This window comes from Alosa pseudoharengus, unplaced genomic scaffold (genome assembly GCF_046254945.1).
Source record: "Alosa pseudoharengus isolate Yale_2024_CS ecotype anadromous, Long Island Sound unplaced genomic scaffold, YU_APseudo_1.1 YU_APseudo_1.1_scf_13, whole genome shotgun sequence".
NCBI lineage: Eukaryota > Metazoa > Chordata > Actinopteri > Clupeiformes > Clupeidae > Alosa > Alosa pseudoharengus.
Genome location: NW_027468598.1, coordinates 10306667 through 10322448, shown reverse-complemented (window position 1 = coordinate 10322448; position 15782 = coordinate 10306667). Strand labels below are relative to the sequence as shown.

Sequence of the window (15782 nt, the reverse complement as noted above, 5' to 3'; positions counted from 1 at the left end):
TTCAGCCTGTAATCTAGAACTGACATTAGAGATCATGCCGTGAAAAAGTGATGCCTTACGCTAAATAATACATTACTGCTGTGTAGGCTAATGTCATTATTCTGTGGGTAACAGCACTAGTAGTCGCAAAGTAGCAAAGTGACGCAGACGGGAAGGGACTTACCACCGTGACACCATGTCACATGGCCTTAAACAATCCTTCCTAGCGATTTTTGTGTGAGCATATCAGTGAACACCCCTGACCACTCGGTGAGTTTCACATCTTTGTAAACGAAAGTTTAATGCGTTTTAGGAAGGATTGTTCCAGTGCACCTATGCAGCGTTCTGGAGGAGGGGGGGGCGCTACCACAGAAACCGAAAATTCTCAGGACAGCAGCATGTGTCCAAATTTCAATCTTAAACGTTCTATTTAATCATAAACTATCTGAAAACAGGGCTTTAAGTGTAAAATACCGAACTTGTCCTTTAAGTAGATAATATCAACCTAGTCCCAATTATGTCTTTATTTCCTCATTCTCTACTCTAAGCTATTTTCATAAATAATCTGTAAGATCGCTTGTACCTTCATCTGTGACCGGAGGCCACTGTCTAACATCATCAACCCAACAAGCCATACTGCCTGGCTGTAGCTGTCATTGAGGGTGCGTTATCACAGAGGTTTGTTTACATACCATATTGGATTGGTTGTGTCCACTGGGATAACAGCCCGCGATTTACGACTGTCTCACTACTTCTTTCATAATGTCGAGTAGGAAAACATGCCAAATGGACAGATATTTGTATAGTTTCCTCGTTAGAGAGCCTAGCTAGCATAGTTATTGCTAACGTTAGCTAGCTACAGTAGTTAAGTAGATATAATATCAACCTAGTCCCAATTATGTCTTTATTTCCTCGTTCTCTACTCTAAGCTATTTTCATAAATAACCACACCATAAGATCGCTTGTACCTTCATCTGTGACCGGAGGCCACTGTCTAACATCATCAACCCAACAAGCTATACTGCCTGGGTGTAGCTGTCATTGAGGGTGCGTTATCACGGAGGTTTGTTTACATACCAGTAACAGCTCATTAATGGCGTCGCCACAAGATGGCAGCCTCCACAGAACGCTCGTCGGATTCGTGTATACCTTTTCTTAAAATAGTTAAATATATAGATATATAGACTTTATTTCTGCATTGTTGCACTGTTGGACTTACTCATTTGCACTATCACCATGACCACTATCACCATTGCACTATCACCATGACACTCATTCACACAGAGCACCTTACCTTACCTTACTATGCACAGAGAATCACAGGCTCAGTCCCTGCCTCAGTCATTGCAAGCGCCTCTGATTGATTAATCACCACTATGTGGATACTGTTTTTAGAATTGATTTAGATTAAGTGTTAGTTAGTATAATTTGTATTTTAGTATATTCTTTATCTTCTACTGTCCTTATTGCTTAGTTGTGTTTTTATATTATATACTTTAATTACTTTTTCTGCTGTTAAAGAATGTGTATGTGTTGTCTGTATTGAGACCTTGAATTTCCCCTGGGGATCAATAAAGTATCTATCTATCTATCTATCTATCTATCTATCTATCTACTGTTTTACTTCAAGCTCAAACCTTACACGTACATCGTTAAACTCGCCATGATGAACATTACACTCACCTGAGGGACGACATCCTGTAGAAATGTGACCACACTCTCCATGTATGACTGCTCACTGAAAGACAATGCACAATGACAGTCAGTAACACATCATTCTCATGCGTCATCAATGCATGTTAGTCTTTGACTTAGACAGACAGACAGACAGACATCAAGGGTGCTGGACCAATCAGCGATGAGAGGGGATGTGGCTAGTATCGAAAAGTGACCATGGTAAATGCCCCTGCAAACATCAGAAAATTGCAGTCGGAAGAATGTGTTAATGTATGCTAGTCCTAATTACATTGTTTCCTGACTGCCAATGCAGTTTATTATCAGTTTGTAAAGGTTAGGCGAAGTGGAAATCCCTGATCAATGTGACTGTTTAGGCTGGACCAATGATTTCAAAGTTAATGCAAAGTCTACAACACTAGCGTTGCTAGAGTTTGAAACATTTCCCAATTGTGAGAGGCCAGACTCACTTCACAAAGTGAAAGGAAATAGTGAATCTGGAAACCAAGCTATATATTTATAACCTCTGTTATAAATGTAGGCCTATACATGTTCATCAAATCACCATAAGAGCCCTTTTCACACAGAGCCGATGAATAGGCAGTGGATACTGCCAAAGAAAAAATCCCCTTCAGCAGTTCCAGTGTGTGTGTGTGTGTGTGTGTGTGTGTGTGTGTGTGGATAACAAAGCCGTTTAAAGAGTTATATCTGGTGACTATGTCTCAAAGAGAATACATGTGTCTTCAGAACAGACTTACGTGGCAGCCTGGGCTCGAACCACAACCCCTCCAGCACAGCGGCTTGGTCTGCGAGGGGAGTCACTTGCCATCCCGTTGACAAGTTTTTAACCTGTATCAGGACAAAAGGCAAAATGTCATATGAATCTTTTCTATATTGAGGCATGTTAGAAACAACACACAACGCAGAATTAATTTAAGCTCTCTGCCTAAGCTGATGTCTTAAGACTATAACTACAGTATTTGAGCAATATAGTGGTGCTGATTTGGTTATTGTTGCTTGTTCATATCCATATATAATCTTGAAGATAACGTTAAGGTTACTTGGTTACAAGACCTTAAAAGACATCAGTTTGCTATAGTCTTCTTGTAATGTAACGTAACGGTATGTTAAACAATAACGGTACACTATAAATGTCCATGTTTCATGTCATTAGTGAGGCAAAGGATGTACATTTATGTTATATTTTTGAGGCAGTGAGGAACGTTAGGGTTGCAACTTCTTATCCATGTAAGACTGCGTTAATGTTACAAAGCTGGCAAGCTATGTTGACTGGATGACTAACTAGCTAGGAGGCTAACGGTCTGTTACATTTCAGGATCAGAAAACTGACAGCTAGGTAAAGTTCTTGTTGTCACACCTGACATGGCATTACAGAGGACATCACCAGCGATTTACAAGGCGTCCCCCAGCATATCACTTAAGTAAGCAAGCTGACTAATGAGCTATCAAGCTCTTCCAAATAACTCTGAAGACTTTGCAAGCAAACCAACCACCTAACGTTAGCTAGCTGGCTACCGCTAGCAACAGTTCTCCTTTGTAAGGCATGACATTGTATACTACTCATAACATATTTTAGATATGACATTGTTTGAAATCATATCTTAGTATGCAGCAAGATAGCCGAGATAATCTCATAAAACAAACCTTAATATGAACCAAAGATGTGTTTGCAGTCTTGTATGTTCAAAGCAGAGGTCTTTATCGAACGCCTCAACACAACACAGCACAGCAGAAAAACAGCGGAACTAACCAGGGTAGCTGCTACCAATCAGAGAAGAGAAAGAGCCTCATGTGACAAATCATCTTACAAGGAGGGCGGGAGTGTGGCTGTTTTTGACCCAATCAAAGTAAAACTTCTCTTTGCTCATACTGGATGATTTGATGAGCACCCAATGTCAACTTATGTTTACCTTTTATTTTATAAGTACATAATTAAGCCGTATAAAAATTCAGTGAACAAGTATGTATTTCTTTCGATAGCAATACTTTGTCTTCATCATGAACTGAAACATAGGCATCACGCTGTTTTTGTGTTTGTTTACATCGACATATCTGGTGACGTCAGCAAGCATGTTGCAGCGTTCCGTCATTTTCTCAACACTGCATTGAAACCGTGATTGGAAAGGCCGACTGGTGTATGTAGAATTTGGCAGACGCTTTTGTCCAAAGCGACTCACAGAATAAGAACCTTACAATACTAAAAACTAACAGTAAGTCGTTTTTAAAAGATGGTAAGCCAACATTAAGCAAAATAGCAATAATAATGTCTGAAGCCTACACAATAATAACAATAAACAATTACCATAAATATACAAACCATAACTCTAAGAATTAATTAATCAAGTGCAAGCTGAACAGACTTCAAAAGTCTTTAGACCCCTCTTGAAAGATCCACAACTGTCGCAGAACACTAGGCAATTCATTCCACCAACAAAGAACCACTGAGGAAAAAAGTCCTGACCTGATCTGATCATGGAATTAAAATTGCAGGGAGCAGATCCAGAAAGTGTCCTATAGGCCAGAGTAAAGGATTTGAATTTAATTCTGGCTGCTATAGGAAGCCAATGCAGAGTAAAAGAGGAGCTACATGTCCTCTTTGGCTGACCAAAGACCAGGCGTGCTGCAGCATTCTGAATTAATTACAGTGGTCTCACTACACAAACAGGCAGACCAGCTAACAATGAATTGCTATAGTCCAATTTGGAAATAACCATGGCCTGTACAAAAAGTTATGTGGCACGCACTATAAAGTCAGTTAAAAGAGGTTATGATATGTACCCAGGTTTTTCTAGAGACAAATGAGCATATATCGATTTTCTAAAACTACAGCCAAGAGTAGGCTAGTTCAGTCTAAATCAGACTCTTGTTATTTCATGGGTGTCTCTGAGACAGTCTCATTATTGACTCTGATAAGCTTTTGTTAGACGACAGTGTTTCCCTACAATGCCATTACTACCACTGCCTCAACCACCACCATGATCATCATCATCATCATCACCATCATCATTATCAACAGGGCGGTGGTAGTGTAGTGGTTAAGGAGCTGGGCTAGCATGCAGTAGCCTGAAAGTTGTCGGTTCAATTCCCGGCTTCCACTGTTGTGCCCTTGAGCAAGGCACTTAACCCCAAATTGCTCCGGGGATAATGTGATCCCTTGTAATATAGCTGACATATGTAAGTCACTTTGGTCAAGAAGTGTCTGCTAAATGTAATGTAAAATGTAATCAACATCTTCATCGTCATTATTTGCAGTATAGGCCTAGGCTTAGTTCAGGCCGGAGTTCAAGCAATTGGCCCTTATGTACTCTGTTGTTCTGTAGACATAATTGATATCTGATGACCACAGGCTATTTGTCAAAGGTCTGCAACTACAGTCACTTTTGATTCACCTAAATGTAAAAGTAATTGAATACACCTTGTGGTGCAACCTGGACACATCGTCAGTGATGCTCCCGGGGTATTTTGCACCCTGGCGCAAGGCGTAAAATGTGACGCACTGTCACGAGATATAAGCAACTCCTCTGCAGGATAAATGTTTTTTGAGCAATATTAGGGTAAGTGTTGCTTTTTCCAGCCTATGTTTTCGATGGTAACCCATTGTCAGTCAATAGTGAAAGTAACTGCATATAACTGTCTTGTCGTTGACTGACACCATGGTGAAGTTAGTTTCACTTTGCCAATGAGTTCAAATAATAGAGTGGAAATGCGTGAATGCTATGCAAGGTTTTAGTAAAGCATGGTTTAGTGGAATGACTATTCCATACGGTCTCGCAAGCAGCCTCCTTCAAATGCGCCGTTGAATGTCAAAATACCGATGCATTTATTTGACATCGCGCTTTGTGCCGGTAAAGGGAAAGGCAGATGTCATTCTCATTGGTTTAAATGATGTTATATGCCCCAAACACACCCATGACTGATTAAAAAACCTAGGAACACCTTGTTGCGCCATGCGCTCGACGTTTGATAACGAAAACCCTTCCAATGTGGACTGGACATCCTACTAAATTTGAATAAGATTTTGACGAGTGACGATGCGCTTTTGACTGTCATTATAGGGCCCATAGGGTGTTTCGGGTCTTACATCAGACACCCTCACCCGGGCGACCCAGCCAGGGGTGATCAGGCCCCGACTTGTGTCCAGGTAGCGCACTACGCCACGTGTCCCCCCTCCTTAACCAGAGCCACCGTGAAGCCTTTTCAGCAGCTTCCAGGATGTTCTTGATGGCTCTTTGCCTGTGCAGACCGCAAATCCCTAAGAGTGCCAGGACCCGGTGTAAAGACTGGCCTGCGAAGCCCCTGCAGCCCACTTCAACAGGCTCACAGTGGGCCTTCCACCCATTCCTCCAACACTCAGCTACCAGCGTACTTGGCCGTTGGCCCTCTTCCTTTCCTGGGCTTCCTCCATCCGATCTTCCCAGGGGACAGTTAGTTCCAGTATAGCACCACCTGCTTGCTTGCCGCGGACATCAAGACCATGTCTGGTCGGAGTGATGTGACTGCAATGGTGTCCGGGAATCTCAACTGTCTCCCTAGATCAACCAGGAGGTGCCAGTCTCTTGCTGTTGCGAGCAGGCCCCCTTGGGTCTTTCTGGGGGGCTGAGGCTTCTCGCCTGCTCGGACAAAGGCAGACTTGGTTGGATAATGCTGCTTGCTGATGTTGATGCCAGTGCAGATGGTGTCTGCTACTGCCTTCAGGACCTGGTCATGGCACCAACGATAACGCCCATCTCCCAAGGCCTTAGAGCAGCAGCTGAGGATGTGCTCTAGTGATCCCCTAGAAAAAATAAACTCTATATCAACAACCCCTGTACTCCAAACCCTGTTCCACCAACCCCTGTACTACATATAGGCCTATACAGGTAGGCCTATACAAAATTGCATTGTCATTGATAATGTGGAACATGTTTATGCTTAACTTCAATGGGTTTCATCATCTGTTCATGTATCATTACTGCAACATGTCCTTACTGCAATAATTATGGCTGCTGCAGTAAAGACCTCCTGAAATTACATTTCTCATGCCCAATAGTCAATTTCACCCACTTTTGTGTCATTGTGTTTTTACTGATAACGCAAAATGAAAAAAATTAATTTTATTTGTCTTCAAAAGTAAAGACCATCACCAGCGCACACTGGTGTAATATTAGGAATTCTTTGTAAGAAATGAACGACACAAAACAAAACAGAACTGAAACTGAGAATTGCAGAACATAAAGCAGCAATTAGAAACACCAATATGGATTATATCATCACTAGACATTACAAAGAGAAAAACCATGGACCATGAGTGCAACCCCATCCAAGACGGGACAATTTAATAAACAACTTTTAAAAAGGGAGGCTTTTTGGATCCATGAATTAAATACAGTTGAAGCCAATGGACTTAATGAATTAAAAATGGACACTGACCAAGAAAAACCTGGTCTAGTCAAATGCACAATTCTACACAGCTTTTTTGAGACACAAAAGTCTAACAAATGGCTAGACCTTAGCAATGAGTCCCTAACAACACAATGCAAAACTGTGCTGGTGTGCTTGGATAAATGTCCTTGGGATTTTTATTCAGTCATTCGAATATTATTGGGTTCATTTGTTGGGTTTGTTCAATTGATGTTGCGCCCAAAACACACCCATACTTGTGGATGCAAGAACTTATTCGGCCGTCAAACTAGCAAAAGTGGACAGGACAAACCCTTACTACGCTTAAACCATACGCTTCAGGCCATGTGTTTTAGATCATCAAAATAGGGCCCAATGAGAATGAAAACAAAAAATGGAGGACATCAAATGTTAGGTCTCAATCACAGCTGTAACTATTTTAATTGAGGTGAAATCAGCTAGGCCTACATTATGAGTCTGAAATGGCCTTCAGACAGTTTATTACTCTGGCATTCATTTGTTATCACTCAGCAAGCCCATCTGATCCAATTGTTACTCTGCAGAATAAAGGCTATAAACCAAACTGTAAAATTATATGCAGAGTAATTGAATGGTTCCATCTGAATTGCTATATCAGTATACCACATCATAAAATTGTCACAAAGGAACATGATTAGCCTACCTCTAATTCATCACAGCTGACCTGCTTTAACATGTATGTCCTCTCGATAGCCCTATAACTGCAGAGATTTTCAGGGCTATGATTTATCTCAGACTCATCAGTATTTAAATTTAAATAATGCTTCCTTCCTTTTTTATGCATGCGCTTCATGTTCTTCCTTGTTTGTGTAAACCGTAGTCTTAGTTGTCACACTTGCAGTAATCAGCTCACCCATCGCATTCATGGATACAGAGCACCTGGATACAATGTAAGTGAAATAACAGTAACAGAAACTTTTTATATCTTTAGTGATGTTTAATCAGATTCGCTGTTCATGCTGGATAAAGTATAAAGAGAGCAACAGCTGCTTGAATAGATTGCTGGTCTAACTGAGATACTTTGTCTTTCTAAATTGCTACAAGTTAATATCTGTATTTTTCCTCCCATATAATGGAATTAGGACCACAGTCAAAGAAAGAATTTAGGCTAGAAAGGTGAAAGTTGATATGGTAGGTACATCTTTATTAGTTAATAGTTGGTGGACAAAATTTGCATGAAGCATTTTTAATTCTAAATGTATGATTAGTCAATCTGGACTGTTATCAGTGATTGGTTGCCTGCTTAATTTCACCTCTAGAACATTTTAGCTAAATAACTACCCTTCATATTTCTCTCTATTTGTAGAATGGTTTGCGTAGGCTCATTGGGAAAGGAAATGAGTCACCAGTGTCTGTTTCAGAAAACACCCCCCATCATCACTCCTTAAGCTCCACTGCTTCTTCAGGGGCTTTCCTATCCAGCACGTACAGTAATAGCTGCTCGTGTGCAAGCCACAGAGTCTGCACATGCTCTGCTGTTTCTTATGCAAGTGATCCCTCCGATGGGGCATCGCCCTCTCACGCATCCCAAGAGCAGAGTCTTCCACCTGCCTTAACCAGTGCCTTTCGCTGGAGCCTGGAGTACGATTTGTGTGTGTGTCACAGTGACAATGACGGCAGCGAGGCCGAACGTCTGGTCTCCTACCTCGAGGATACGGTCAGAGGCCTACGCTGTTTTCTGCCAATGCGAGACTGTCCTCTCGGTAGCCCTATACCCACAGAGCTTTGCAGGGCTGTGCAGAACAGCCACTGCTGGGTATTCTTGATGACATCACATTTCCTGCAGAGTGAGTGGTGTATTTACCAGATGCACCAAGCGTTGTCAGAAGCACCCATGTCAAACAGGATTATACCCACAGTCCTTCATTTGCCTTACTCAAGTTGTCCAAAGGAGTTACGTTTCTATTACATTATAGACCTGAGCCAAAAAGCTAGTGGAAACCGTGGATATGAACTTGTTTACAAGGCAGTACTTCATTGTGAGTACAATATTTTAGACACTTTTTACATCATTGGTGCATATATGGGAAATGAATATGCTTTCTGTTGACTAATGATATCTGATAAAGGGCTGTGGCCCGAAACGTCACATGTGGTGATATAGCCTACAAATAAAAAAACACTAAGGAGCAGATTCTGGTGTGCGGACTCAACGTTCTTCTACTTGCTTGTGCCTTCCTGTCCAGCACCCAGTACTCAACTACTTGTATGTGCGTGCTGCACTCTTGAACCCAAATGTGTATATTAAAATCAGTTCCTCCCATTCCATTATATGTACAAATCCATGAACACATGGGTTGATATGTGTATATGTTTTCTTTTTAATGATCTCGGTCTAATAATACTGTTTTTTCTCATTTTTGTGTGCCATGCACTCCCATCTTCTGCCATCGACCCCCCCCCCCCCCCCCGCCTACAAACTACAAATGACAAAAAATTTGTTTGTTTTGTTTTCATTTTCCCTCTGGAATTTTAGCCTATCTAGTTTGGCAGTAGGCCTAATAATCCTTAGGTAGTAACAGATAAAGATGGGGATATAGTGCAGATATCAGGCCTACTCTGGCATTAACGTATCATTAGTTTATACATTGTGCAGTAGGCCTAAGCCTCTATGCTTATGGATGACCTCACTAATGAGCTCCAGTACTTTTGACATCAGATCCTGCTTATGTTTGCTCCCCATCAGCAGCTGGGTGAAGTTTAGAGACATTGGAAATAGCTATGCCAGATAATTTGCCAGCCATGGGCTCTTCTGATTTTTTAAATGTGCATCGAGTTTCATCTGACCCCTCGAACAACTTTTGATACACCTCGATACACTTTTGCTCTCTGTTTCAGATCTGGAAGGTGGTGTGGAGAAGGTCAACAGTAGCACAACCTCTACAGCTGCCATTTCTGACACTGAAAAAGATTTCAGTTCCTTAAAGGAAACGGATGCAAATGTGCTTTATAATTCAACCACAGGGCAACAAAAGTCTCCACAGTCACGTAATGCATGTAACGCTATGTGATTTCATAGCCTAGAAATCTAGACACACGCTAGCAGCAGTGGCTCCAGCTTGCCAGGCTAGTGATTTCATTGTTTACTGAATTGTGAAAAGTGAAGTTGATAGGCATTTCATGTCATCAAATGCAGACAAGACCAAGTATTTTACCTTATAATATGATGCATATATTTTCTGCACAAATCCATTTGTATTGTGTAAAATTATTCACAGTAGATTATGTACATTTTTTTAACTTATACTACTGATATATAAGTTATTTTGCAAAAGTCAAAACCAACATTACAACTGTCATGTATTTTATTTTGAAATCGCACTAGGCCTATGTTTATATTGTCTGACATGTTACCACCATATAACACTATGTATATTATTTGACATATTAATATTATGTAATATGTTGTTTGTCATGCTTGATATGTTATCCCAGTAAACTTAGGGTGTCCCGAAGTCGGGACATTTACAGTGTCCCCCACCTCCCCCCAACATTCTAAATCAATTGTATGCACCATATTGCTATGTATAGTAATATTATACACAATTTGAAAGCTTGGACTCTTGGGAATCCATATATGACAATCGTTTTCATGTGCAATTTGTAAAGTGCTTACCATTGTCAGATTAATCTTACTTCGTCTCAATTAAATTTTATCAAAAATGCCCTCCTCCCCCTCCTCCGCCTTTGGTGCTTCTCTACTATGACACAAAGCTGCAGTGTATATCCCTTAGCAATAAGTATGTAGCATATTGGGTCTTGAAATATGCACAGGAATCCCTATACATTGCATATTCATGTTGTTTTATCCAATATTAGTTGTGCATATGTATAATTCTATACACATCCATTGAACCAACAAAGAAAATGCAAAAATAGAGACTTTTGTGTAATTATTCCAGATTTTGCGTAGTCATTCCATATCAGAACCCCTGACATACGTTCCATGTCTACAAGAAACTACAGAGTGTTACCTTTCATTTGAGACCAATATTATGCTTATACACCAAGATGTTGCCACACAGTAACATCTTGGTGTATAAGCACATTTAACAATGTGCTGCTTTTAAAAAGTATATTTAGAGATTTTTTTGCCTTTATTCAGCTAGGACAGGCTCAAATACGAAGGTAAATGAAACAATACCTTATTTCAAGTTACAAGGTGTCAACATTGGGGAGGACAAAATGTGCATGTTGCATAAAATCAGTTTCTGCCATTCATATGTACAAATTCATGAACACATGGGGTGATATGTGTATATGTTTTCTTTACCGGTAATAGTTTTTCTCATTTTCATGTGCCACTCTCATCTTATGCCATTGAGGGTTGAACAAATTATTACCATAGCTATAATCACATGAACATAAATCTGTGCATTGGTAGAGGTTTCTTCACTTAACTGAGATCATCTCACTTCCGCACTCTTTCTTTGTCAGTTATTTAATCATTTAGCATATAATTTTACAGTTTGTAACAAATTATTATTTTGGACAGCAGTGAATGATACTACTGTAGCATAACAATTTATATCCTGGTATTAGGGGGGACATTTTGAGCATTTTTTTATATTTTGGGGGACATGTCCGTGACATGACAGTGGTATGACATGACAGTGAAGATACGGACAGGAAACGAGTGAGACAGATAGACTCGAACATGGGTCCCTGTGGGCCCTTGCACCCGAATGTACTGACACTGTAACCAGTGTGCCATAGCGCCCCTACAAGCAGATTTATACTTTTGTATGAAAGGTCTCACAACATTTAAGTGCTTGTTTTAAGTGCTTGTTCCATTCCCTCCTCATTGCCTTCACATTTTTAGGAAGAACGAATGTAACTTACACCTAGTTAGCATTACATGAGGTTCCCCATATCCAGTGCTCTCTCAGTTTCAAGCTTTAACATTTCTGCTTCCCAACCAATCACTCCCAGGTGGCTTACATAATCAACCTTCTCAAGGAAACGTCCCTTCCATGGGCTTCTGCTATGTGGATGAGCAGCCTGAGCACAAGTTAGTTTTCTATCATGGAACTCTGGGGAGAGTGGCGTAGTTAAAATAATAATAATTTAAAAAGTAATTAAAAATGTTTTTTGTTGTTGTCATTGTTGTTGTTATTGTAATCTATCTGTGTGTATATGTACCCTGACTGGTTCTGATGCAATCTTGGCTGTGCTGTGCAGTCAGGGGTCATTTCTATGTTCCCTTTGCAGTGATAGCAAGTTGCCATTGACTTACTGAAGTTAGCTTGCAGACTTTTTGTTGCAGCTGCTTGTGCCGAATAAACTTGTTCACTCCCGATAAGCAGCACATACTTAGCTAACATGATATGGGCTGGCACAGAAAGGTGGAATATCAATAGAGAGTAAGGATGTGAAGAAAGATAAGTAAGGACAACAAACAAAGAGGCACATTTCCTTCCTGTTCCTGATTGTGCTGCCATGAATGATCAGAGAGGCACATCTGGGTTCATTCGCTCCTCTACAAGGGCCAGGTTCTTCTTCATCGGAAAGGAGGACGGCCCCTATCCATTTCTTATAATGATTATGACCGCCGCTAGCGAAGCGGTCATATAATGATTGTCAAAGTTTTTTATAAAACTTCATCTACTTCCTGAATTTTTGGTCAACGATACCCGGGACACCGAAACACCGGTGCACATGAAATTTGGTGGGTATGTAGCCCCATTAGACTTTTACGGAAAAAATTTGTTTCGTCCCCGGGGGCCACTCCCCCCCCCCCCCCCCGTGCTGGGCCCCCCGAACTGCAAAAAAAGCAGTTTTTCCTAAATAACTACCTGAACCGTGGCACTGAGGATGAAGAATCTTTTATGGTATGTTGGTCTCAAGGGCCCACATCAACCTGGCCCATAATCACTCATTTGTGATTTGCACCCCCCCGGTAAAAAATGAAAATGCAATATTATTCTGCTTTAATCGCCCCTATCTTCAGTTAAGATGTTCAGAACTGCACCAAATTGTATGTGTATGATTAACCTGGCATTCTCTGGGGGTATGCCAAGTTTCGTAGAATTTCATCCATGGGGGGGGTCTAAAAAGAATTAGGTTATGTGTACATTTAGTGACTGTACACTCATTGGCCTGTAGATGGCGGTGCACACATATACACATGCACACACACACAGGCACCCACATACTATCAGTATTAGAACGGCCGATACATAATTACAAATTCAGTAGGATTAAAAGAAAGCCAAAATAAATATTCATCATCATCATCATGGCTGCATTTCCAGTATTGTCAATAAGTAGTCGTTTGTCCACTAGATGGCGCATCGTTGCAGTGAGACGTAATTTTGTTGGAAGTTAAAAGTGGGTTGGAAAAACAATGGACGCTTCCTACAAGGACTGTAGTTTATGGCAGAGAACGTCTAATAAGGATAGGACGATGTTCACATGAAATGTAATTCCCATTTCTTCTTGAAGCCGAAATAAATCTGAGGATGTTTATCGGACATGCTTGGTTTTTACTGCAGGTAGGCTACGTTAATCTTATAATATCAATAAGGACCTATAGGTAATGTTACCGTTAGCGTTGGTTGAGTGATGGAGGCAATTTGATTGATTGCATGCATTTGTAGAAAACTATAAATGCGGTTATACCAAGCAAATTGATAGCAGCACTGTAATTGTATCTTTCGACTCATTTGTTGCACGTGCTACAAAAATCATTCTGTGCAATGGAAGATTTACCAACGTTACACCGGTCTGATACAGTTTTGCCTATACATGCGTGAGACTGAGACGCCTGTTTATTTGTTTTAAGTGCATGCAGGGTGTGAGAGGGGAATCGATGTGCTTTGATTCCAGCTTGGTAGTTGTAGTCTGTGAAATTAAAAAGCACGTGTGTGTGAAGTATCCAAACAATGACACCTTCATTTCATTATGGCTGCTTTAGCAACACACCTTAAGCTACTGTGTAGTGCAGCCATCACCAAATGGCGGACCGCGGTCCGAGTCCGGACCGTGACGTGATCCTATCCAGACCATAATAGCCTAATTTAGATTTTCACGTAAGATTTCAAAGCTGCGCTAAATGTTTCGTTGGTTAGGATAACAGCATTTACTTCAGGAGCTTCAGGAACCATCATTTCGCTTGCTGCTACTCAGCCAGTGAAATCTGTGAATTCTGATAAAGTCGAGTCAGTGAGTAAAGTAGCTGAGTAAAGTGAGTGAGTAAAGTAGTTTCCGAGTAAAGTAGTTTCCGCCAATCTGCAAAAAAATTTCTTACCAATAGCTTTTTTTACTATGTGTTCCTATAGGTGTCTAGTAACACCTCCCAATTTATCCACGGCCAAATCCTCGGGGAAACACCTGGAGAGCCCATCAAGTTTGGGGTGCCCAGAGGGACTGGGCGAAAATAATGAAAACATTTTGTTGACCAATATTAGCTTTTGAGATGTCTAACTAGGGGTTTTTAGGGGTGCTGAATCTATCCCAGCCATTAGTTTTGAGTAAAAATTACTCCAAGTCCATAAAAAATCCATAACAAGTGGTTTTATTGAACAATTACAAAACAAATCTTTCTTAATCACTTTAAAATTTAACAAACCTCATCCCTCAACTCCCCTGCACTTCCTCACTCCTGTTATCTTCTGGCTGGTTGATGTTCTGGCAAGAGTTACCATGACAGTTCCAACAAGCAGAAATACACTTGACTCCTTGCTTTTTACAACAGCACCTGAGAGTGTCACAGACGCCTGCACAGTTGCAGCTGACAAACTTCAGAAGGTAGTCTGGTGCAATGGGATCTGGTGTGACTGGTGCATAATCATCCACACTCAAGGACATCTAGTGATGGATTTTGTAGCAGTAGCCAATCTCTGGTCTGGAGATATGCCCGCAGAGAGTGCTATGCTGCACCTCCTGTACTCCTGAGGTAGTTTCTAAGGCTTGACACTAGTTATGTTGTCCTCATGAGTTTTACATGTTGCTCACTGTCCACCCTCAACGTTGGACACTCTTTTCTCTCTCTATCTATCTCTCTCTCTCTCACACACACACACACACATTTATGCACATTGACTCTCTCACAAACACATTCACAACCACACACCCACACATCTATGCACATTGACTCTCTCACAAACATATTCACAACCACCCACCCACCCACACTTGCACACACAAATAAAGTTCACACCTTCACTGATACTGTCTCTCTCTGTCTCTCTCTCTTACACACACAAACGCACAAATACACACACATGCAAAATGTCCTTTCTCACACACACAATGTTGAGACAAAACTATCTGTGATTATAGTACCAGTGTGTTACACGCAAAGTGTGTGTGTGTGAGTGTGTGTGTGTGTGAGAGAGAGAGAGAGTCCAATGCGGAGAGTGGACGGTGATCAACAAAATGTAAAACTCATGAGGATTAACTGAGTTAATATTTTTGTAAATATGTTATTATATCTTTTCATGGGATAACACTGAAGAGATGACGCTTTGCTAGAATGTAAAGTAGTCAGTGTACAGCTTGTATAACAGTGTAAATTTACTGTCCCCTCAAAATAACACAACAAGCAGCCATTAATGTCTAAACCGCTTGTGAGTACACCCCTGAAGTGAAAGTGAAAATGTCCAAATAGGGCCCAATTAGCCATTTTCCCTCCCCGGTGTCATGTGACTCGTTAGTGTTACAAGTTCTCAGGTGTGAATTGGGAGCAG

General features: G+C 40.9%; 2 protein-coding genes across 2 annotated transcripts in view; one reads left to right on the top strand and one right to left on the bottom strand.

The window, feature by feature from the left end:
• bcas3 (BCAS3 microtubule associated cell migration factor) overlaps positions 1–3404 on the bottom strand; it is a 110722-nt gene extending 107318 nt beyond the window's left edge. The window contains exons 1-3 of the mRNA XM_076283122.1: positions 3319–3404; positions 2412–2502; positions 1663–1717 (exon numbers count right to left, since the gene is read on the bottom strand). Coding sequence (XP_076139237.1) covers positions 1663–1717; positions 2412–2482 — 126 coding nt within the window. The 5' untranslated portion in view covers positions 2483–2502; positions 3319–3404. The remainder of the gene's footprint in view (positions 1–1662; positions 1718–2411; positions 2503–3318) is intronic.
• A 2491-nt stretch (positions 3405–5895) lies between these two features.
• Positions 5896–10757, top strand: tirap (toll-interleukin 1 receptor (TIR) domain containing adaptor protein). Its single transcript, XM_076283121.1, has 5 exons — positions 5896–6036; positions 6208–6440; positions 7913–7982; positions 8399–9071; positions 9931–10757. Exons 1-5 carry the CDS (start codon positions 5896–5898, stop codon positions 10101–10103), a joined length of 1290 nt encoding a protein of 429 aa, XP_076139236.1. The 3' UTR covers positions 10104–10757.
• The last annotated feature ends 5025 nt before the right edge of the window (positions 10758–15782 follow it).

Coding starts and splice junctions, on each gene's coding strand:
- tirap (XM_076283121.1), top strand. CDS start 5,896: ATGGCTCTTTGCCTGTGCAGACCGCAAATCCCTAAGAGTGCCAGGACC. Junction 6,037..6,207: donor TCCAACACTCAGCTACCAGC/GTACTTGGCCGT, acceptor CTGTCTCCCTAG/ATCAACCAGGAGGTGCCAGT. Junction 7,983..8,398: donor ACAGAGCACCTGGATACAAT/GTAAGTGAAATA, acceptor CTCTATTTGTAG/AATGGTTTGCGTAGGCTCAT.